Source organism: Bos grunniens, chromosome 5 (assembly GCF_055505025.1).
Source record: "Bos grunniens cultivar Pamir isolate PY7600 chromosome 5, Bosgru_T2T1.0, whole genome shotgun sequence".
NCBI lineage: Eukaryota > Metazoa > Chordata > Mammalia > Artiodactyla > Bovidae > Bos > Bos grunniens.
In genome coordinates this window covers 72,397,722-72,421,256 of record NC_141169.1, presented here as the reverse complement: position 1 = coordinate 72,421,256, position 23,535 = coordinate 72,397,722, and the positions used below count along the sequence as shown (strand labels likewise).

The following is a 23,535-nucleotide window of genomic DNA, read 5'->3' as shown; positions in this document are numbered from 1 at the left end:
AATTGCCAACATCTGTTGGATCATCGAAAAAGAAATAGAGTTCAGAAAAACATCTACCTCTGCTTTATTGACTATGCCAAAGCCTTTGAGTGTGTGGATCACAACAAACTGTGGAAAATTCTTCAAGAGATGGGAATTCCAGACCACTTTACCTGCCTCCTGAGAAATCTGTATGCAGGTCAAGAAGCAACAATTACAACTGGACATGGAACAATAGACTGGTTCCAGATTGGGAAAGGAGTACATCAAGACTGTATATTGTCACCCTGCTTATTTAACTTATATGCAGAGTACATCATGTGAAATGCTGGACTGGATGAAGCACAAGCTGGAATCAAGGTTGCTGGGAGAAATATCAATAACCTCAGATATGAAGATGACACCATCCTTATGGCAGAAAGTGAAGAGGAACTGAAGAGCTTCTTGAGATGAAAGTGAAAGAGGAGAGTGAAAAAGTTGGCTTAAAACTCAACATTCAAAAAACTAAGATCATGGCATCAGGTCCCATCACTTCATGGCAAATAGATGGGGAAAGAATAGAAACAAAATAAAAGGCAGACTTTCTTTTCTGGGGCTCCAAAATCACTACAGATGGTGACTGCAGCCATGAAATTAAAAGACACTTGCTCTTGGAAGAAAAGCTATCACGAACCTAGACAGCATATTAAAAAGCAGAGACATTACTTTGCCGACAAAGGTCCATCTAGTCAAAGCTATGGTTTTTCCAGTGGTCATGTATGGATGTGAGAGTTGGACTATAAAGAAAGCTGAGCACTGAAGAACTGATGCTTTTAAACTGTGGTGTTGGAGAAGACTCTTGAGAGTCTCTTGGACTGCAAGGAGATTCAACAAGTCCATCCTAAAGGAAATCAGTCCTGAATATTTATTGGAAGGACTGATGCTGAAGCTCCAATACTTTGGTCACCTGATGTGAAGAACTGACTCATTGGAAAAAACCCTAATGGTGGGAAAGATTGAAGGCAGGAGGAGAAGGGGATGACAGGGGATGAGATGGTTGCATGGCATCACCAACTCGATGGAGTTTGAGCAAGCTCTGGGAGTTGGTGATGGACAGGGAGGTCTGGTGTGCTGCAGTCCATGGGGCCGCAAAGAGTCGGACATGACTGAGTGACTGAACTGAACTGAAGCAAATGTAGCTTCCAGTTCATCTGTTTCTTCATGGTGTGATCTCAGGTGAGTGATTTCACCCCTCTGGCTTCAGATCACTCACCAGGTAGCTGGGATGGGCAGTCTCCAGCTAATAGGGTGACTGATAATGCAAAAAAGGAGTTTTTTTCTTTGGGATGGTAATGGAGTACCATGTCCAGAAGGTGGGATTGGACTTAATAAGTAATGCAGTGGCTGGTGCCTCCCCTCTTTGGAGGGTTAGATGCGTCTCTCTGGATAGTATACAGCCCTTAGGTCTGCCCAAGAATGAGCCCTTCTAGGAATTTCCCAAGCAGCTCCAAAGAGTTGTTTTTTTCCTAAAGATAATGTTTTTTGACACGTTTAAAATTTGGACAAGGTTTGATGATCCTGCAATAATCCCAAGAAGTGGGCAGGGAAAAGGCACCAAGTGAGATCCAGAGAATGAGACATTAACAAGGGGCACTCAAAATCAAGGCGAGGACAACGGGCAGAGAGAGAACGTTCCCAGAGAGAGAATGGGAACAGCAGCACCTGGAAAAGCCAGTGATGTTGACAAGGTAGACAGAGGCCAGGCTGGCTATTGTTGAAGCCATTTTATGACACTTTATCCCAAGGATCCTGAAAGGTTTAAATCAGAATAGGTGAAATTCTCTTAAACCAGCCATTCTAGTTGCCATCAAATGAGACTCTAGCCTAATCTTTCTTGGCCAGGACCCGCTCTGTCCCCTCTTCACTGTCCATCTTCTTCCTATGGCTATCCCACATCCAAGCACCATCCAAATTCAATGAGGAGAAGGGAGACACAGGGCTGAATCCTCCTTCTGCCACCATGAGCCTGGCCACGCCCAGCCAAAAAGGGGACATCTTTGGGTCAGCAATAAGACCCTGTCTTTAAAACACAAGTCTTTAAAACATGAACCTGGGTTCATGCCAAACGCTGGAGACAAGCATCTTAATGTACTGAAAGGCCCATTGCTTCTTATTAAAGCAAAAAATAAAACCATCTGCAGTTGAATTAATCTAAAATGGCAACAAGTCAAAGGCCATTTGGCCCGTAGCACCACTGGTACATAGCGCCATTCTCCCTACAAAAAAATGCTCCTATCAACTTGGTCTAAGTAGCCTTAATTTTGCCCTCTTTCAAAAGGATGAAAGAATAAGCAAAAAAGGGAAAAAACTCAGTAAGTTAATAAAAGTCATAAATTGTTTTCCTGTTTGAGAGAAGTGTAGAAATGTCTCCAGAACAGGGCTAATGGTCTCTCCATCTCTGCATGTTGCATATATGAAAACAGTGGTTTCCACAGCCACTCTGGAGGGTGAATTGTCAGGAACTGTTCAAATGTAAAGTGCACATACATTATGTCTGAGAATTCCAAATTGTATATTTGCCATGGGGAAATATCCACGCATATGAACAAGAGGATGGTACAATGAATTCTTGTCATAGTGCTCTTTGTAACCATGAAAAGCTGTTAGAAACCTAAAATATCTAATAGAGGAATGGATAAATAAATCTATACCTATACCTATACCTATAAGACTCAGGTTCCATCCCTGGGTGAGGAAGATCCCCTGGAAGAGGGCTTGGCAACCCTCTTCAGTATTCTTGCCTGGAGAATCCCATGGACAGAGGAGCCTGGTGGGCTACAATCCACAGGGTCACAAAGAGTCGGATACGACTGAAGCAACTTGGCACTGGTCCTGGCATAAGGCTATTATATTATTAGAGTAATAAAATAGTATATAATGATATGTATCATATAATATTGCATATACTGTAATATATAGATAGTAGTTGACTATATTTTAGACCTAGGCTGTAAGGGTTTAAATATGGGCTCTGTAACAATCTTGAACAAGTTTCATAATTTTTCTAAGCCTCACTTTCCTCATCTGTAAATTGGAGACAGCAGTAGCACACCTGCCTCATAGAACTTTTGAGAGAATTAAGTTAAACTGAGTTGATGCATGTTAATTATTTAGAATGGTATTTGGTGCACAGTAATCATTCCATAATTATTTTTTATAATTTATAACCCAATGGAATTCTGCACATTAAAGAAAATGAAGTATATATGTGTGCATATGAACTGAGAACAACCTTGAACCTGTTGCTCATTGAAAAGAAGTTGAATGCTGTATTGGTATTCCACTGTTTATAGTATTTGCCATTCATGTTTCCAAGGGGAAGGGCTACTGTAATGAGTATTATATATGTAAATACATAGAGAAGGGAGTAGAATTAGAGGAACTGACCAAAAATGACTTTCCCCTTATCTGACTTTAGATAGATGGATAGACATGGATGGATGATGGTTGATGGATAGATGGATGGATACAGTTGAACACACAGATACATATACACATGGACATAATAGAATGTATGCAACTACTCTTGTAATTTTAGAAATGTGGATAAAAATTAAAAGGCCAAGGATGTACAGATTATTATTCCCCTTTTATAAGTGAGGAAACTAAATCTTAACGTCGGCCCATAGCATACTTAAGTGCATACAGCCAACAAGCCCCGCAGGAAGGATTTAAGCCCTGCCCTGCCCTGCCCATGCCATGGCCTTTTTACCGCCCCCCACTGCCCCTCCAGGCCACCCAGGAGTTGACTATGACAAAGGCTAGAAGAAGGGGCCTCCTTGTCCATAGTGACCAGAATGATAAAAGCTAAATAAAATGGAGAATTGTGTTGTTGTTTTTGTTTTTAATTAGTGAACCTGTTGGAATGTGCCATTCAGCAGTGGAGCTGAATGGTTCCTGCTGTTCCTGCAAAACAAACAAAAGTCCCTCCACCCAAGCCACTTCTGTGGCCACTTTTCTAGTCTTATCTATCGAGGGATTGTGACAGGGACACAGAACTGTGGGAGGGACACCTTCTCCAGCCAGCCCGGGACCCAGCCTCCTAACTCTCTGGTTTTCCTCCCATCATACTGGCAGGCTGCATAGACAGGGCACATTACCCTGGGAAGCCCTCACTCATCAGCCCAACCTCAGAAGGGTAAGAGTATTTGAGGCCAAGCTTCAGTGAGACAAACCGAGTCTTTTTTTTTTTGTTTTTTAACTTTGACTTGGTTATTTTGAGGGTCTCTTCTAGTTCTAACAGCTAAAGAACATTAGAATTTTTTCTTTATTTTTCTCTATTGATAACCTGATATAATGAGGATGACAGTCATTAGTTCTTACTCTCCTATGATGATGTTTAATTATAACCTCTGGCCATTTCAGCTGTCTTCATATTTCTAAGGAAAATTCCCCAAATCCATAAGTAAGGCATTCTTCAAATGTTAACTGTCCATTCCATCCTGATCCTGGGAAGGGTTGTCTGCCTTACAATAGCAAGGATAAATGGAAGTTGAAAAGTTTGGGAAGAATGGCATAATTCAGAATGGCTTCACCTTTACCCTATAGTAGCTGAGTGAGCTTGAGCAAGCACAGTTTATCTCAAACCCACAATTTATCTTCCATCTGAGGAAAAATAGGTGTGATACCTACTCTTAAGGATACTGAGTGGATAAAAGACACAAAGAGCCTGCACCCAGTGGAAGTCTGAGAGATGTCCCCTCCTCCCTAATATAAGCAGCTCTCCTTTTTTCTGACTTGCTAAGATGTCCACAGGCTGGGTCCACTTCCCAAGTGATTGGTTCCTTTCCAAAGTTGGATCCTTTTTATTTTCCTTAAGTCACCAAGCCCAGTGTAAAGTGTTAATTTTGTGTTTGTAAGCGAGAGAGGATTGATCGGGCTTCCTTAAAAATGGCTTCTTCGCTAAAACCACAACCTCAGATCTGATACCGAAAGAATCTGCTGGCACTGGTCCCTTTCAAAACAATCTGGAGACGTCCAGAGACCGTCCTCCGGAGCTGGCAGCGGGCCCCCAGCTGAGCCTCCCTCTCGAATTCCCCACGGGCTCAAGGAGCAGGCCCCCAACACTCCATTGCGCAGCCCCATTCTTCTTTGCAAAGGAGGGGTTGGCATTCTGAAGTCAAGTTCTCTCCCTACTGCTCCCATCCCTGCAGAAACCACACACTCGCACGCAGGCACCAGAGCACACCCACTGCCCGCCCCTTCCTGAGCTGGACAGAACTGTGGAGCAGAAAGCAGGCCAAGGCTGCCTCCTCATTCCTAGTCCTCCCCTCTCCCCTCCTCCAGAGTCCAGGTTTTGTCAAGAGTTTCAGGGGCGGTGACTGGTGGGGAGGGACCATGGACATCGTGGATGCTTCCAAGTCCTTTTCTCTTCGCCATAGTATGTCTTATATGCCAGGATGTAGTTTACTCTTCTAAACACTTCACTGGGGTGTAGGGCCTGGAGTTGCCATAGAAACACCTTTTAACTCCTCATCATCCAGAAGGCAGCACCAATTCCCAGGGCTTTGGGGGAGGGGGGGGGAAGGCAAGAAGAGACACTTGTGGATGAGGAGGAAGGAAATGGAAGGCTGTGGGGGGATTCCTTAGAGAGGGGCTTTGCCCAGCAATGTGGCACCCAGCCATGAAAAGAGCCAGGAAGGTTCTGGAAGAGGAAGCTAGTGGGCTGGAGTGAGCATCTTTTAAGGACTACAGTATTGACTGGTAGAGTCATAGGGGTCAAGGGGAATGGGAGCGTCTACACATTTCCTTCAGGGAGAGAACAGGCAGGCTGGGAACCAGAAGAGGAGCTGTGAGCTAGGAGTACTGGGAGCCACCTACTGGACGCTGGCAGGGTGCTGTAAGGCAGTGGAGGTCAACAAGCCAGCAGCTCGCATCTACACCTCCCAGAAAAAGCATTATCTCATCCCTGCCACTAGTGCAGTGCACCAACCAAGGCAGCACAGCTTTGGATCAGGGCCAGCAGTGCCGAGGTCTTTTTGTTTCTTTTTCATTTTTGCTACCACAATGTTCTTGCCTTTCGGTATTTCCTGGTAACTTCGCTTTTCTCTAGGCAGTCAATTGAGGAAGGGGTCATGGGAAGATTTCTTACTAAAATCCCGCAAAATTACAAGAAACTTTCTGTATCAGTCCCAGACACATAGCAGGAAACCTAAGCAGTGGTCAGGCAGGGCCACCATGGGAAGTGGTCTCCTTGTTCCTGTTTCCACTGTCCCCTGGCGAACTTCCAGGGTAGAAACCTAAAAGCCAAGAGCAAGGGAAGGCATGAGGTCTCCCTCTCCACACACATCAGAAATCCAGGTGAACATGCCCGAACCACTGTCAGGCAGAGGACGACGCCCTGACTCCACCTGACGCCTGGACCCAAGTACGTGCTCTTCACTGAGAGGACCAGAGCCGCCACCACCGGCAGCAGCTGCCAGCATCACTTAGGTGGGAATGACACCCACAGGGTGAGGGGGAACAGGCCAAGCAGAATTTGGGTGGGGGCAGTCAAGGGAGACGAAAACCTTGCAGGGCTCTGGCAGCCCCGAAGAATCCTTCCCAGCAATCCACAAACCCAGAGGCCAGTCAGGTTCCCCCAGGAGAAGGAACGGGGCATAGCAAGGACCCCAGGAAACCACTAATGGGGTGACCCTAGGTCACACAAAATACTCTTGCCTGCCAGCCAGACTGACCCAGTCAGCACAGCCACCTCCCTCACATCTCCTAGGCTTGCCAGGCCCACCAGCAGCACCCCTCCCAGCCTCAGCTCCCTCCCCTGCCAGGTTCCTGCCTCCTCCCCCTCCTCCCCTGCAGTACACTTGTGGAGGACCTCACCCAGGACCCAGTGGAAAATTTCTTTTCCTCTTTATGACTGTGCTGAAAACACACACGCTCCATTCTTCACCTCTGAATCGACACAGGCAGAGGGTGACTAGACTGTGTTGTACCCCACCCCCAGCCTGCATTTACACACAAACAGAGCAAGGGCCACTAGACTTGCATGCTTTATGAGCTGGAAAGGAGAGGAGAGATGTTTTCCAGCTGCTACTCCCCCTCTGGCCATCGAAGCACAAGTGTCCCGAACACTCTGAAACAAGTTCTCCCAGGACTCTCAAGGCCCTTGTCTCTAATCAAGACACTCAGTCCAGTTTGGAATAGTCACCATGATGTGACCCTTGGCATCTTTGTTCTTTTGGTGACAAATCTGTTTTCCACTGCCCTGTCTCCCTCACCCCACACACATTCAAGGGGAAAAAAAAAAAAAAAGGCCTTCCTGTGAATTCTCACAGCTATGTGATAAGTGATCCCTCACACACGCCACCTCCTGCTTGCTATCAACACTCTCAAATACAGTTCCTTCGGGGAGGGTCAACCCCACAGATTCCTTCTCATTTTCCCCCTTAAATCCACCCAAACTTGGCAGTCCAAGAAGCTCAGTTCGCACTTGGCCTAGCGAGTGTGAGTCTGAGTTGGGTCTCAGTGAAAAGAATGAACATCGTGGGGAGATGGTGAAAACTCAGAAAACTACAAGTTTCTCCTGCAACTTTCCCCTGCACATGGCTGCCAACTTTCTTTCTTTTTAATTTTTTTTTAACTCTTCATCATCCCAGCACTTTAGTTCGCATTACAAGTTTTAGAAATGCTCTCCCCACTTTTCTCCCCCAGAGAGTTCTCCGGTGATAGTGAAAAGGGGAATTTTCCAGATGTCAAAAAGAACAGTAAGGACCTCACGCCCTAAGAGAGCATGGCTGCAAGGAGTTCACTCGGCCTCGGTGGGTTTCTCTACGTCTACCCACCTCGGTCATGCTGAAGCATACCTCAGTATCTACCTCCATGGCCTCCCCCCAAGCCCAGGCAATGGAAAGGAGCGGAGGTTGGCGAGGCCACCCGTAGCAGCGCCAGAGTCCCGGCTGCAGCGCGCCCGCGAACGGTCACCGCGGGGGCTCCGCAGGGACACCGGGAGCGCTTACCGATGTCTGAGTTGCAGAACGCGTCCTGGGGGTGGCTAGGCGAGCATGTGCACGCCTCAGCGCCCCAGTCCCCCAGGCTCCAGCTGCCCAGGAGCACGACGAGCCCGAGCCAGGGAGTCATCGCCGCTGCCGTTGCTGGTGCTGCTGCTCGAGTCTCCAAAGTTGCCTTGCGCGCCACGGGCCGGGTCGCTGCAGCCTGCGCTCGCCCGCCCGCCTGTGGGGGGCAACTTTGGCTTGGAGCGCGCCGCTCTCCGAGTGCCCGGCGGGACGGGATGGGGTGCGACGGAGCTGCCTCGGCGCTGGCGCAGGACTGGGCGGGTGGGCAGTCTCTCCGGGCGGAGGAGCAGGAGCTGGAGGGAGCAGAAGGAGGAGAAGCTGTCCGAGCGCCCGTCCGCTGCCCGCTCTGCGCCGCAGCCCCGCGGCCGAGTGATATAGCGCGGGTCCCCCCGGGCACCCCCTCTCGAGCGCGCGGGGCCCGCCGACTCCGACCAATAGCAGAGCCGCATTACCTCATCGGCCCTCCAAAAAGTGGGCGGGGCCGGGGGCGCGGGGCGACGGGGCGGGGCCACCCGTCCAGTTCAGGTCCTTTTAGGGAATAATGCAGCTGTGGGCACGCGAGTGGGTGGGCTGAACGCGCCCCTGGTACGCGCTGGCGCAGGGGCCCTCCGAGTGGCGCCCCCTTGCCCTTCTCGCCTGCAACCCAGCCATACGCCCACCCCGCCCTCTGGGCGCCTCTGACCCAAACCAAAATCAACTACCGCCGACCCCAGCACCAACCCCTTGGCAGGTCAGAGGTGGCCTTGCCTTGGGGACCTTGACTGCGCCTGGTGGAAAGGATAAATAAAGGGTAACTGTGTCTTCTCTGGAGAGAGCCGGGTCAGAGGGGAAAGATCGAGGTTGCTGACATATCCCCTATCCCTCCGTGTATCGCTGCTCCTGACTTTCCTCCTCAGTAGGAAGTCGTTTGCCTTTTGGAACTGGTGGTAATGAAAGGTTGTTTCCCGGGCTCAGCCGGAGTAAATAGTGAGGCCATTCAACAGGCATCGTTCTGGATTCTGGGATGAGCAAAACGAACTCTTTGCTCCCATGGAAGTAGTAGGCAATGCATTAGAAGAAACATGAGTACATAGGGTGATTTACTAAGGTAATAGTGCCCTGAATGATGAATGATGGGTTAGAAATTCTGCGGAGGGCGCTGCTGTCTACGGGATAATAAGCACAATGGCTGAGAAGGTGACAGCCTGGCTGTAAACAAAAAGCCTCAGCCCTTTGGCAGCAGGGAGGAGATAACAGCAAGGGCAAAGTCCCCAGGCTTACTTGAAAAACCGTAAGTTAGGGCACGAGGAAATGGTAACCTCACCTAGGGCAGACAGGTCTCCATCCTTCAGTGAGGAATTAGGGGTGAACTAATCCCAACCGCAAATGAAACTAGATCCTGGAGAACTATCCAGGATTCAAGAATATGAGGAATTATGGATATCTGCTAAAAACTAAGACTATGACTATTTTTCTTATTCAGTAACCTCTTGAGTCTGCCTTATATTAATATTTTCCATACCTCACGTCATTACATCTCACAATGATCCTTTTAGATAGGAAAAACACAAAGTGTTATTCACACTTTCCAGATGAGGAAACTGTTGCAGAAAGGTGCCATTACTTGGCAACCAGCCAGGAACTGAATTCTCTGATTCCCGCCCCAAGAGAGGTGTTTACTTTCTTGGACTTTTTAGTGGCAGTTAGCTTTAACTGTGCAAGTCTTTTTTGGAGCTGGAATCTTGTTTCTATTCTTGCATCTTTCTCACTTTCTCTCCCAACTCATCCCGTTTGGAAAGAGACTAAAATGATTTGGCAATAAAAATGGTAAAAGTTAGGAACAAAAGGACGAGAAGTACCGCTCTGAAGTGCAAGTTCATCCTCTTTCTCAGAAATTCCTTTGTTTACACCTCAGAGAAGTGACACCAAAATGGCAGGAGCAGAAAGCTTCATTGGAAATGATATTTCGAAGAACATTTTTAAAGCTCCTTTTTCCCCCTTAAAAATTTAGCTGTAAGGAGAGGAATCTAGTATCCACAGTTTTCTGTCTTGTTTCCTTCCCAACTTTTAAGACCCTTCCCATCCTAACTTTGACTGTAGCCCCATCCAGAGAGAGCTTTCCTTCTCTCAGTGTTTACTTAGAATTTTACCCCTTGTTCCATGAACTGTAGTTGTACTATTTCCCCAACCGCACTAGAAGAAACACTTTGAAGCCTAAGATATTTGAGCAGGCTACATTTTACTCCTCAGGGTATAAATTAGGTTCTCAGGGGACATGGGTATGGGTGTGGCCAGTAACCCTTCGAGTCTTGAGCTGTGGACACTTTGGAGGCCACTCCAAGGATCCAGGTTGAATGAGGGCATACTTGGTAGGATTTGAGAGTTTCATTTATCCCTGCACTGTGCCGGTCATGTGGAAGGTTTTACAGGCCTTTCCAGACCAAATCCACTTTGGATAAGCATCTTACATGTTGAAGCCTTCTCTTCACTCTCTCTCTCTCTTTTCTTTCTCACTTTAAGGTTTTGTCCAAATTACCAGTAGCTTGCCTAGAAAATGAGTGTCAGAGAAATAACTTTTGCTGAACTTCAAGCAGCAGGTTCCTTATAGAAAACATCTGACACATATGATTTTATGGCAGTTACTTATATAAATGTAAGAGTAATCTGATTGTTTTTCTAGCTGAAAGGTAGTAAAATTGCCCTTTGGTTTATTTCCTCTCACTGCCTATCCTAAACTGGGTCAGTGTGTTTGAGTTCAGCTTTTGTTTCAGTTGGAAAGTTCTCCCTAATGTCTAACCCAAGGGGACTATCTTCTGTCCATCCATCCTCAGTCCTCACTTTGAACAAGAGAAAAAGCAAGCTTCATAAATCCTCATAGAGAGGAGCACTACTTCCTGCCTCTGGGTCAAGGGCAGCAAGCAGACCTCATAGCCATCAATCCGGATGTCATTGTGTCCATGGACCTAATAATATGTAAGAATTGCTTTCTCAAGTCCACTTTAGAAGCTAGATGGAGGGGGCCTGGGGCTAATGGTAAATAAGAATGAAGATACCGGCTCCCCACTTTGTCTTGACAGCTAAGGACACTGATAGATTTATAAACCCCAGAAGAACTGAAGAAGTTTCTAAATCTGAGTGGTCCACCCCCTCTTCATATCAAGTTCCAAGATGTTAAAATCTCTGGGAAGTCTCTAATAGACATTTAGAGGACCTGAAAAATGACCTGAGATTCTGCCCATCCTCATTTTACAGGTGGAGAAAATAAGGTTCAGACAGGTGAAGAAATTTCCCCCGAAGTCTCATGGTTAGCTCATGGTAGAGCTGAGATTGTGCTGTGGCTGCCCGATTCCTTACCTGGGCTCTCTTCCTCACACTTGTGGCCCCAGTCCCCCAAACTGCAGTGCATGATCTAATGTTTAGACTCTTATGCAGCCACTCGCAGTCCTGAATCTGCATTTCAAGTCTAAAGATGAGTTTCAGAGTCCCTTTGTACAGTACCCAACAGGTAGAGAACTACACTGCCCTGACTAAATAGTTCTGTGTTATGTTAAAAATCACCTCTGAGCCAATCATAACAAATGCAGCTCTGTACTCCTCAGAGATTTCTCTCTTGTGTGTTTATTTTTCCCTTTCTAAATTATCTAATATCTTTTGAAAGCATTTCAAGTATTTTGCTGCAAAGTGACATATGAACATTTTCTTTCTGCGGGACAAAAAGAGGCTGGGATGAAAAACAGTAGCAAAAGATGTGAGATTTGTTCCAAAGGTTGCTGCAGAAACAATTGTTGAGGCAAGTCACCTCACCTGTCTAGACTCAATTTTCTTGTTCATTGGATGAAGGTTGTAACTCAGCGATCTTCAAGAACCCCCCTGGCTGAAAAGTCTCAGGATCCATGGAAAAGTCTCAAGGACAAGGTGAATGTCTCTGAAGGGAAGATAGATCTTACCATTAAACAAGTTTGAGAACAATTAAATGTGACTAAGACTAAAGCATGTCCATCAATTTCTCAATCAACACTGAGTTCCTATTCTGCTTTCTGCTCTCTCCTCCAAGACTCAGGCTGAAACCAAAGATTTTGATGGTGAAAGTATAGAAGAGATTGAGGGTCTTATGCCTGATAGAGCCCCATTGTAATTACTTGTTTCTCTGTCTTTTTGCCTCTTGCATCATAAGCACTAAAAGATAAAGAAATAAGCCTTTTTTTATCTCCATACCTTATTTCTAAAATTCATTGAACTCCTGTATTGCTTTCAGATCACAGTTTAAATGTCACCTCCTCTAGAAAGCCTTCTCTGATTCCCATCTCCAGTCTTTGTCGACCCCCTCCCATGTTATCCTGTGCTTCTTTCTTTCACACTACTTGTCTGACTGTAATCTGATTGTTTACCTTCCTGGATGGTAAGTTCCTTGAGCACAGTGTTCGTAATAGAGTGTTGGTAACAAAGACGTCAATAAGGATTAGCTGAATGGATAGAATTAATTGGCTCCACCAACCAGTACTGAGATAGGTAGGTGGGTAGCTCCTTGGAGAGCTCACAGGGCTCTATCCCTCTGACCAATGCTAGGGGGCGCTGTAAGCCAGAGAACACCCATTCCCTCAGCCTGAAGCCTCAGCTGGTCTCACTGAGAAGGGGGGAAAGGCACAGTTCCACACTAGTCAGTGGGGTGTGGGTGCCTTTGAGTGGGTGAAACTAACCCCTCCCGTCTGCAGTGGCCACAGAGCTCTCAGTCAGCATCCCGTCTGGGTCCGCAGCTGCCCAGCTTCTCCACCCCCAGGCTGGCCACGTGTCAACCCAAGGGGAGCCGTGCTCTCAAGAAGCTACATACTTGTGAATCATGGATTTGAGGGGTACTGGGGAGACCTGGGAATACAACAGAGGATTCCATGGTCCTTCTCTTTCAGGGCAGAGCTGGCCTCTGAAAACTGAAACTGGAGAAGGTCCTAAGATGTGTGTCATCTCTGTGGCTGTGTAGGGAAACACCTCTCCTCTTTTTTGTCCCTTCTCCTCCAGACCCCAGCCGCCCTGCCTTCCCCCAAACCCACAGTCCATCTGAAAGTCATTGCATTTAAAAATAGTCTCTTCTGAGCAACAGACAGCTCCGGTCCACCCTGCACCGTGAGCCCTGACCGGGCCTTCAGCAGGGCTGCCACCCGGCACTGGGGGATTATGGACCTAAGGTGGCAGGCACTGCAGGTTCTCTCTGTGTCTGGCACCAGCAGGGAGCGAACACCTTGCCTTGCTTCCATCTGGAGCCAATTTTACGGGAGTAAAATTGCAGGGCGTCTCTTTCCCCGGCTCTGCCCCATCCCTGCCAGGGAGTGAAGACCCCTTAGTGTGAGTCTCTGGCTGAATTCACCTGAATCCTGGGGTGTTGGCATTTCTTTTTGCAGGGAGCTACTCTCAGAGATTTTAAACTAGAAAACACATGTGCTCAGTGGAGACATTTTGTGCTCCTTTTTACTGGAGTGGTGGGAGATGGGAAACAGAGCTAAGATTCCAGCACTTGCTCTTTTTTGTTTTTAAGTGACTGTGTACTCAGTTGGTTGACTGTTTCTATGAAGGGTAATATGAAGTGGAAGCAGAACTTCTCCTCCTCGACCCTGTCTTAATGTCTTCCTTATGCCCATGGAGTCCGTGTGTTTTCCTTTAAAAATGAGCAGCTCCTTTGTGGTTTCTTTGAAGGTTGCATGCTCAGCTTTGCACAGAAGACACCCATGAGTGTCTCTGCCTGCCACTCTGTGGCTTGGGAGGGAATGGGACGGTCAGACAGATATAGGATTGCTCTGCTGTCAGACTGGGCTAGAGATCCTGTTTCTGCCAAGGTGCTCGAGCCCTTTTTGGTGGAACCTGCTGGAATTGAATGGAGAAGGCAATGGCACCCCACTCCAGTATTCTTGCCTGGAAAATCCCATGGATGGAGGAGCCTGGTAGGCTGTAGTCCATGGGGTCGCTAAGAGTCAGACACGACTGAGCGACTTCCCTTTCATTTTTCACTTTCATGCATTGGAGAAGGAAGTGGCAACCCACTCCAGTGTTCTTGCCTGGAGAATCCCAGGGACTGGGAAGCCTGGTGGGCTGCTGTCTATAGGGTCGCACAGAGTCAGACACGACTGAAGCGACTTGGCAGCAGCAGCAGCTGGAATTGAAACTGACATGTCCTATGCAATGCGGATACCATTAAACACATCCTTCCTTAAACTTGACTCCTGAGCCTCCGCTCTCTCTGGTTTTTTGCTTTCTACCTCTCCAACTGGGTACAACTGTACCTTCTCAGTCTTCTTTGCAGACTCTTAAGGCTCTTCCTGCCACTAAAATATAGGTGTTTCCCAATTTTGTCCAAGGATCCCTTTTCATCCCTTCCCTTCCTTCCTAGCTTCCACACTCCCCCTAGCTAATCCCACTGTCTCCCCTGGACCCACCTCCCACTCTGGTCTGTCCACTGCTGTAAGCAGCAGTATCCCTCTGAGCTCTTATCTAGACCCAATTTCCCCTGGACAGTTGCATTTGGAGGTCACATGGGCTCCTCAGATCCCTAAGAGTCCAAACTCACTGTCTTCCTCTCAGTCCTTTCTGGTGAGGTCTGAGGATGGCAGGCCATCCCTGCCACTGGCAGGTCTGAGGATGGGAGGCCATCCTTGCCAGTGGCACCATCATTTACCAAGTCCTGTAGATTCTCACTCCATGCATCTCTTCTAACCTCCACTTCCTCCCTCTTTCCACCATGTCTGCCTTGGATTAGCCCCCTATAGTCTTTCCTGACAATTTCAGTTGTCGCATAATTATCCACTCTGTCCAGGGTCTTTCTCTATAAAAGTCAACTTTTGTACTGCTGCTCATGTTAAGTTTTTCAAATATAAATCTGAAGTCATTCTGTCTTTGGCTTATAATGATTCACTTGTTCTCCGTGGCTTTCTGAACAAAGTCTTAAGCTCCCAAGAAAGGCGTACAAGGCTCTGTGTGCTCTGGCTCATCCTGCGGTCCCCAGAGGAGCACCATTTGAGCAGAATACATTGTGACTGCTATCCCTGCAGTTACACAACAGCATGTCCTGTCGTATTTCCCCATTCAACCTATGCTTCCAACCTATGTCCCCATTCTCATCTTCAAGCCTTTTGTGTTCCAGCTCTCAGTTCCTGCCTCAGAGGCTTGTTCACACTGCACTGTTTGCCTGGAATCCACCTTCCACCACTATATTCCTGACCCTCCTCTGGCTCATCGGTCAGGATCTTTATCGTTCCGCATTCAACTTGAATTACCTCATGGATATTTTCCCTGACCCTGTCTCTGCCTTAGCAGATCTGACCGCTTCTCCGAGGCCTCTCCTTCTTCAGTCCCCTCCCACTCACACAGTATCCCCCAGATTCACACCAGGTTCCTCCCATAGTCTGCTAGTGGTTGATATGTCTTTCTCTCCCTTAGACAGCAAGGAAATCCAGCCCCTTCCTCAGCCTTTAGCACAGCATCTGCACTTCATACTCATAGGCACTTTCCAAATATTGAGAAAATAAACTAACCAATGAATAGCAGAGAAAATGGGGGGAGGGATTGTCAATGTATCAGCTTCACAAGTTCATCATAACAGAGGTTCTGGAATCCAGCTTCTCGAGTCCAGAAAGTCAACTGGATACAGCTCCGAGCTGATCAGTCCCAGGAACACTAGGACTCATAGGAGACCAGCAACCCAAGCAAACTGCATTATTTTTGTTTCCCATGAGAGAGATAATTGTCATGTAGAATAGGATACATGTGTCAACATGACCCTCATATTTTTTCCTGATAACCATAGAGAGCTTCACATGAAGCTAGTTTCTCATCAGAAAGAGCTGGAATAGAGGGAAGGAGATCAGAAGGGTATTTCAGCTGAGATACTGTAGAATTCTCCTTCTCACTGAGAGGAATCCTTGGCCACAAGGGTGACAGTGCCCACAACTGCTGGCTAGAGTCCCTCTACCTGTACATTGACAAGGTCATACACATATTGCCAACTTTGGCTCCCTTGGTCTTTCCATTTTTATTCTCCAAACTTGCCTAGACTTTTTCTATACTAGGAATATTATGATCCATTTGGTTTCTATATTTTAGATTATAAGTCACCATCCTATAATGACCCTCAAATTAACAAGTTTGAAAAAAAAAATTAACAAGTTTGAGTTTTGGATTTTGAATTCTCCTCTTACCATGTTTTGATTTACTGTGAAGCACTTGCATAGCATGTGGATTTATAGCTTCAGTGCTCAGAAGACAGACAGCCTTCTTTCCACTGCTCTACTGTGAGGCAGTCACTAGCAATCAGACACGGCAGTCTATGTATGCCTCACAGCTTGTATGTCACAGTGTGATCATCAGCTCTTTTATGGAAAGTATATGGTTCTCACCTTCCTGCCCTCCTTCCTTCCAGTTTCCTTAGACACTGACTGGGTATGCAACAGGCACACTAGGGATCCAAGTGAACAAGGCACAGACCACCCTCAAGGAGTTCCAGTCTAGCAGGAGAGAAAGACTTGAAAACAATAGTGGGCGGCATGATCTACAGCAGGAGGGTCAGAGGTGCCAGGAGTTGGGCCACCCAACCAGGGAACGGGGAGATGTTTGGAAGCCCATATTAGAATAAGACAGAGAACCAGAGGTGGGAGAGAATTGTGGGTCATCAAATCCAACCCCTATGGAAAAAGGCCCCAGAGATGTGGGCTTCTTTATGGTCACACAGGATTGCTAGAAAAGACAAGGCAAGGAATCAGACCCCTTAGTATCTCATCATCTTCCCATCACTCCAGATTTCTCTAATTTGTGGCTGGGTACATAATAAATATGCAGTAAATAATTATTTTCCTGTCCTGTAATGTTCATCCACCTTGGGATGATAAACTGGAAAGGTTTCTAAGACCAGAGAAAGGAAAGGGAACTTGCATTAATGGAGTAGCTGCTACATACAAGGCTTTTTCAATACAGTGTTTCCTCCAATACTCACAACCTTAAAAAAGAGGTATTATTTTATGTCCATTTTATAGTCAAGAAAACTGAGGTTCAAAAATTAAACTGCACGTCCAATTTCTTACAAGGAAGGGAGTGGCAGAACTGTGATTCAGACCTAGAGTCCTCTTTCCTAATAAGCACTCTTTCTGGAGACTGAAAAGTCACTGTATCCATAGGTTCATGGCCTGCAGGTGACTTCCTCTTCCTCTTTTGGGTTCCCATTGAGTACTCAGAGCTCTTGATCATTGTGTGATGCAACCAAGCAGGAGACATGGTACCTTTCAAAGGAGGGCCAGTGAGGGAGCGTTTAAGCATCATCTCTTCTTTGACCTGGTTTGCAGGGGAGATGACAGGAGAAATCACAGAGCAGGCAGTATCTGGTGTAAGATCATGGCTTTCATGACTGAGTGAATGATACTGGAAAATTACATTTGTATTACCAAAGAAGGGCCCAGAATCCAGAGGCAAGCTGATAAAATATTGGTCAGTATTTTTTAACAGCTAATGAATATGACTTCATTTCCTTCTGAACTTTTAAGCATAAGATTGAGGCAGTATACCAGGTTTTATCTCAGTTCTGCCATACACAATAGTTGAGTGACAATGAGTAAATCAATAAACCCACTTTCTTTAAATGTAAAACCAGTGGTTTAGATTTTATGACCTCTCATAACTTTCCAGTGGAATATTCTGGAAGGCAGACTGATGAGCAGCTTTGGCACCAAGATTTATAATGTCTATAAACCTGTGTTGTGATCTTTTTTGACTTTTTCACATTGTGACCTTGTACAAGTTCCTTAACTTCTCTGAGCCTCAGATCAGTTCAGTTCAGTCGCTCAGTCATATCCGACTGTTTGCAACACCCTGGACTGCAGCATGCCAGACCTCCCTGTCTATCACAAACTCCCAGAGTTTACTCAAACTCATGTCCTCAGATATCTAATGGTAAAACAGAGGAGCAACTCATAGGATCTTCATGAGGATCAAACAAGGTGCAGAGAATAAGGCTCTGGCACCGTGAGAACCTGTGTGGACCAGGGTGTGGCCCTCCAGGTACAAAGACGAATGAGATCCCTGCGGTTAAGTAGCCTGCTGTCTGATGATCTTTGTTTATTAATGAAGACCATGTTCCCATGTCATATCCCCTTTGACCATATCCGTAATACCCAGAGAAGGATGGGGGAAAGGAGGAAGCAAACAAAAGCAATCCTTGATAGTAATAGCTAATTCCTATAGTGTGCCTATGAAATGCAGGGCATTCTTCTTCTAGGCAGTTTTCATATATTAATTCATACTAATCTTATAGAGAAAGCTGTGAGGTAGATGAGCTTATCCTCACCATCCGGTTTTTCTTCAGGTGTAGAAACAAAGCTACAGAGAGATTATGTAACTTGCTCAAGATCACACGGGAAGGATGCTGCAGTGCTTGGATTAGAATCTAGAGCAGCCTGGCCCAAGAGTCAATACTCTTAACCACCCTGCCAGCCTTCCTCTTCAGGGTGAAGGTGAACATGCAGAAAACAGGAAGGATACAAGGGGCCAATGCCCAATGTCTGTCACTGGGTGGGTCTTCCTTCCCAGAATGCCTTGCACCCATCAATCCAAGTATTGAGGATCAGCCATGGTCCCTATCAGTAGGACAATTAGTAGGCCAGAGAGTACATCAGCAGGCCTACTGAAGAGTAATACTTATGGAGTCAGTGTGATTTCTGCCTTGGGTTGAGCACAGAATCTAGAATCAGAACAGTTACTAAAATTCTCTCTCTTCTATCTATTGAGTTTATCTCTAAACTTATATTTATTCCCTATAAAATGGGGAAAAACATTCAATTCACAGAGGAAGTTTTAAGGATAAAAGTAATAAATACCTAATACTGGCTGAGGATTTATTATGTACCAGGTCCTCTTTTATATGTACTTTACAAGTATCAGTTCAGTTCAGTCGCTCAGTCGTGTCCGACTCTTTGCGACCCCGTGAATCACAGCATGCCAGGCTTCCCTGTCCATCACCAACTCCTGGAGTTCACTCAAACTCATGTCCAACAAGTCCGTGATGCCATCCAGCTATCTCATCCTCTGTCATCATCTTCTCCTCCTGCCCCCAATCCCTCCCAGCATCAGGGTCTTTTCCAATGAGTGAATTTTTCACATGAAGTAGCCAAAGTATTGGAGTTTCAGCTTCAACATCAGTCCTTCCAATGAACACCCAGGACTGATCTCCTCTAGGATGGACTGGGTGGATCTCCTTGCAGTCCAAGGGACTCTCAAGAGTCTTCTCCAACATTACAGTTCAAAAGCATCAATTCTTTGGCGCTCAGCTTTCTTCACAGTCCAACTCTCACATCGATACATGACCATTGGAAAAACCATAGCCTTGACTAGACGGACCTTTGTTGGCAAAGTAATGTCTCTGCTTTTGAGTATGCTATCTAGGTTGCTCATAACTTTTCTTCCAAGGAGTAGGCATCTTTTAATTTCATGGCTGCAGTCACCATCTGCAGTGATTTTGGAGCCCCAAAAAATAAAGTCTGACATTGTTTACACTGTTTCCCCATTTTTTGCCATGAAGTGATGGGACCGGATGCCGTGATCTTTTTTTCTGAATGTTGAGCTTTAAGCCAACTTTTTAACTCTCCTCTTTGACTTCATCAAGAGGCTTTTTAGTTCCTCTTCACTTTGTGCCGTAAGGGTGGTGTCATCTGCATATCTGAGGTCATTGATATTTCTCCCGGCAGTCTTGATTCCAGCTTGTGCTTCTTCCAGCCCAGCGTTTCTCATGATGTACTCTGCTTGGAAGTTAAATAAGCAGGGTGACAATATACAGCCTTGATGTACTCCTTTTCCAATTTGGAACCAGTCTGTTGTTCCATGTCCAGTTCTAACTGTTGCTTCCTGACCTGCATATAGGTTTCTCAAGAGGCAGGTCAGGTGGTCTGGTATTCCCATCTCTTTCAGAATTTTCCATAGTTTCTTGTGATCCACACAGTCAAAGGCTTTGGATAAAGCAGAAATATAAATGTATTTAATTCTCAAAACCATAAGATGTAGCAACTGTTATTATCATACCCATTTTACAGAAAAGAAAGTTGAGGCATAAAGAGTTTCAGAAACGTGGTCAAGATCACACAGTTAATAAGTGGTAGTACCAGAATTGGAAGTTCACCATCAAGCTCTGTGCTTCTTACCATCTCCCTGTACTCCAGTGATAGGTTGAAAACATTTTGCAAACACTAAATGTCACTATTGTCTATTCTCTCATTTCCATGTCTTAAGTCTTTGTTCGCGCTATTCCCTTGACCTCGAGTGTCTTTACTCCTCTTCCGGCTACCTCTTACTTGTCTTGTGGGATAAAAAGTGAGGTTCCAGAGCCCCACATGATGTGTTAGAGCTGCCTTACTCTGGCTTATGAGTGAGAGCTGATAGTTATATTTTCTGGATTTTTGCCAGTCAGTTGTTAAACATAGGCATTATTAAAAATGCAATTGTATAAACTTACAATCAAACAAATTATATGAAAAATACAGTAATGAATATTTAAAACCCATCACTTCCTCATTATTTTATTCTGTTATATACTCTCATCTATGCTCTTGATGTTATTTCCAGCTATTGTACCTATATGACAAAAGCAGTCTTCCCAACTCTGCATTCAGTGACATCACACTGGTAATTTAAAATTGGCCATGATTGAAGAAGATCCATTAGAGCAATTGCCAGATGCTACAAACCAGGCTTTTGGTCTTGAAGAGCTAGTTGCTAAGTATTTACCACCACATCACTGCCATTAATTAACCGTGCTCTCGGACAAGTAACCTTTCTGTTAATTTTCTTATCAATAAGATGGAGACAGCATTAGTGCCTACTTCACAGAGTTGTGAAGAATAAACATGATACATGGGAAGGATTTAGCAGAACTCCTAGTACAGAGTCAGCCATGAATGAGTGGACATGGTCAATATTATTATTAAAGCAAACTTACTGTCATCATTAAGTAATCATCTTGTGCGGGTAGCCTCTCCTTCTATCCAAGCTGGGTCCCACCATCAGAGATTATCTGTAACTTGATTTTCATCACAGTACACTGGGATTGTCAGTTTCTATGTCATTTCCCCTCTTTAAGAAGTGAGCTAGCTAGCAAAGTCTGAGTTTTCTCTTCTGAACACTTAGCCCAATGCCTGATGCACAGTAGGACCTCAACAAACTGTTTAGATTATTAGTGAGCAAAGTGTTTAGAAGCTTCTGAAAAACCAGAATTAGGGAACTTGAGGTTTCTTTAATCACATTACAAACTTTAAGAAATTCTTCTCCACATCCAGGCACTGCTGGAATATTATGTTTGGGGTTCATACCTTGGGAGTACCTTATCATGTGGTAATTTTGGAATTTCAGGAACCAAAAGTCCCCTGTTTTGGTGCTCAGACAGACCTACCACACACTGAACTCTTAAAACAAAGTTCTCAGTGTGTATAATATGGAGCCCCTGTGATAGTTTTAGCGTGTCTAGGAAGAATATGACCAGTAACTTTCCAAACCACTTGATCGTAGCTGGAACTGCCTCTGCCTCAAGTATTTAGAGAAAAAAAGATCTTGATGTCACATCAACAAACTCTTAAAGAGATTGCACATACCTGGAGTGCTTTTCAAGGCCTAGGAGCCAGTGATTGCAGGCTGATTTCAGGCAGAAAGGAGGGGAGAGGCCAAAGGCATGTTGAAAAATCATTTTTTGTCTGTTGTTCCTTTGTATGAACTGGTTGCTGGCTTATGCAACACCCAGTAATTAAAATGGCTGGAATGCTTTGCATTTTTACAGCAACGTGAAGGCGGCTCAGAGGCCTGGAGCTGGAGCCAGCTGGAGGCCCAGTGATCCTACCCTAGCTGCCCCTTGGCCTGGCAGAGGTGGTTTGCATCTGCCTTAGGGTGGGGGTGGTAGGGAGTAGGGAGGAAGTCAGAGGGGTCAGGAGTAGTCCCCTTCCCCAGTCAGGTGCATCCACCTCTAGCAGGAAGATACCCATCGGCCACCCACCTTCTGGAAGTCTGTAATGATGAGTGGTGCTGCCGAGAAATGGTAAACAATGAGATAGCTACTCTGTACCAGGTCCTGTACTAATAACGTTATGTATATTATCTGAATTCAAGAAAAAAACTTAGACCATATCACCCGCCTGCTCAAAGCTCTCTGGATCCCTCATGCATTTAGAGTGAATTCTGAATACCTCCTGCTTCCATCCCCAGCATGATGTAGTTCCTGGCGTCATTGCCCCTGCCTCCCCTGCTCTCCCCACTGCTCACCACATTCCCACCTTGCTGGCCTCCTTTCATCCTCTCACCAAACTCAGCTTGCTTCCGGCTCTAGGACTGCCTTCATCTCCTTCCTGGGCTTTCCTCAGTCCTGCCATGGCTGGTTCCTTCTTGTTATTCAGCATCCAGCTCAGTTGTCAACTTCTCAGAGACATATGCCCTGGTTGAAGTAGGACAACCATCCCCAGGCATTTATGCCTCCCACTGCTCTGGGTTTCAGATTTATTTCCTTTTTGCACTTATTGCTATCTGAAAAAAAAAATCTTATTTGCTTATTTTTTATTCATTGTCTTTTCCACATAGAATAGAAATTCCTTAAGGTCAGGGCCCTTGTCTGTGATTTCTCTGGTGTATGCACAGCACCTAGATCAGTTCAGTTCAGTTGCTCAGTAGTGTCCGATTCTTTGCAACCCCATGAACCACAGCACGCCAGGCCTCCCTGTCCATCACCAACTCCCAGAGTTCACTCAAACTCATGTCCATTGAGTCGGTGATGCCATCCAGCCATCTCATCCTCTGTTGTCTCCTTCTCCTGCCCTCAATCTTTCCCAGCATCAGGGTGTTTTCCAATGAGTCAGCTCTTCGCATCAGGTGGCCAAAGTATTGGAGTTTCAGCTTCAACATCAGTCCAACAAATGAACACCCAGGAATGATATCCTTTAGGATGTACTGGTTGGATCTCCTTGCAGTCCAAGGACTCTCAAGAGTCTTCTCCAACACCACAGTTCAAAAGCATCAATTCTTAGACACTCAATTTCTTTATAGTCCAACTCTCATGTCCATACATGACTACTGGAAAAACCATAACCTTGACTAGACAGACGTTTGTTGAAAAAGTAATGTCCCTGCTTTTTAATATGCTGTCTAGTTTGGTCATAACTTTCCTTCCAAGGAGTAAGAGTCTTTTAATTTCATGGCTGCAGTTACCATCTGCAGTGATTTTGGAGCTCAAAAAAATAAAGTCAGCCACTTTTTCCACGTTTCCCCATCTATTTGCCATGAAGTGGTGGGACAGGATGCCATAATCTTAGTTTTCTCAGTGTTGAGCTTTAAGCCAACTTTTTCACTCTCCTCTTTCACTTTCATCAAGAATCTCTTAAGCTCTTCTTCACTTTCTGCCGTAAGGGTGGTGTCATCTGCATATCTGAAGTTACTGATATTTCTCCCAGCAGTCTTGATTCCAGCTTGTGCTTCTTCCAGCCCAGCATTTTTCATGATGTACTCTGCATGTAAGTTAAATAAGCAGGGCGAC

The 23,535-nt window shown here is 45.7% G+C and overlaps 2 protein-coding genes across 3 annotated transcripts in view; one reads left to right on the top strand and one right to left on the bottom strand.

Annotated features, from left to right (window-relative positions):
- TIMP3 (TIMP metallopeptidase inhibitor 3) overlaps window positions 1-8,378 on the bottom strand; it is a 60,091-nt gene extending 51,713 nt beyond the window's left edge. Inside the window, exon 1 of the mRNA XM_086401196.1 lies at window positions 7,974-8,378. Within this exon, the coding sequence (XP_086257322.1) occupies window positions 7,974-8,094 (121 nt within the window). The 5' untranslated portion in view covers window positions 8,095-8,378. The remainder of the gene's footprint in view (window positions 1-7,973) is intronic.
- Window positions 1-23,535, top strand: part of SYN3 (synapsin III) — a 496,131-nt gene that overhangs the window by 201,871 nt on the left and 270,725 nt on the right. The gene's annotated exons all lie outside the window — the stretch shown is intronic.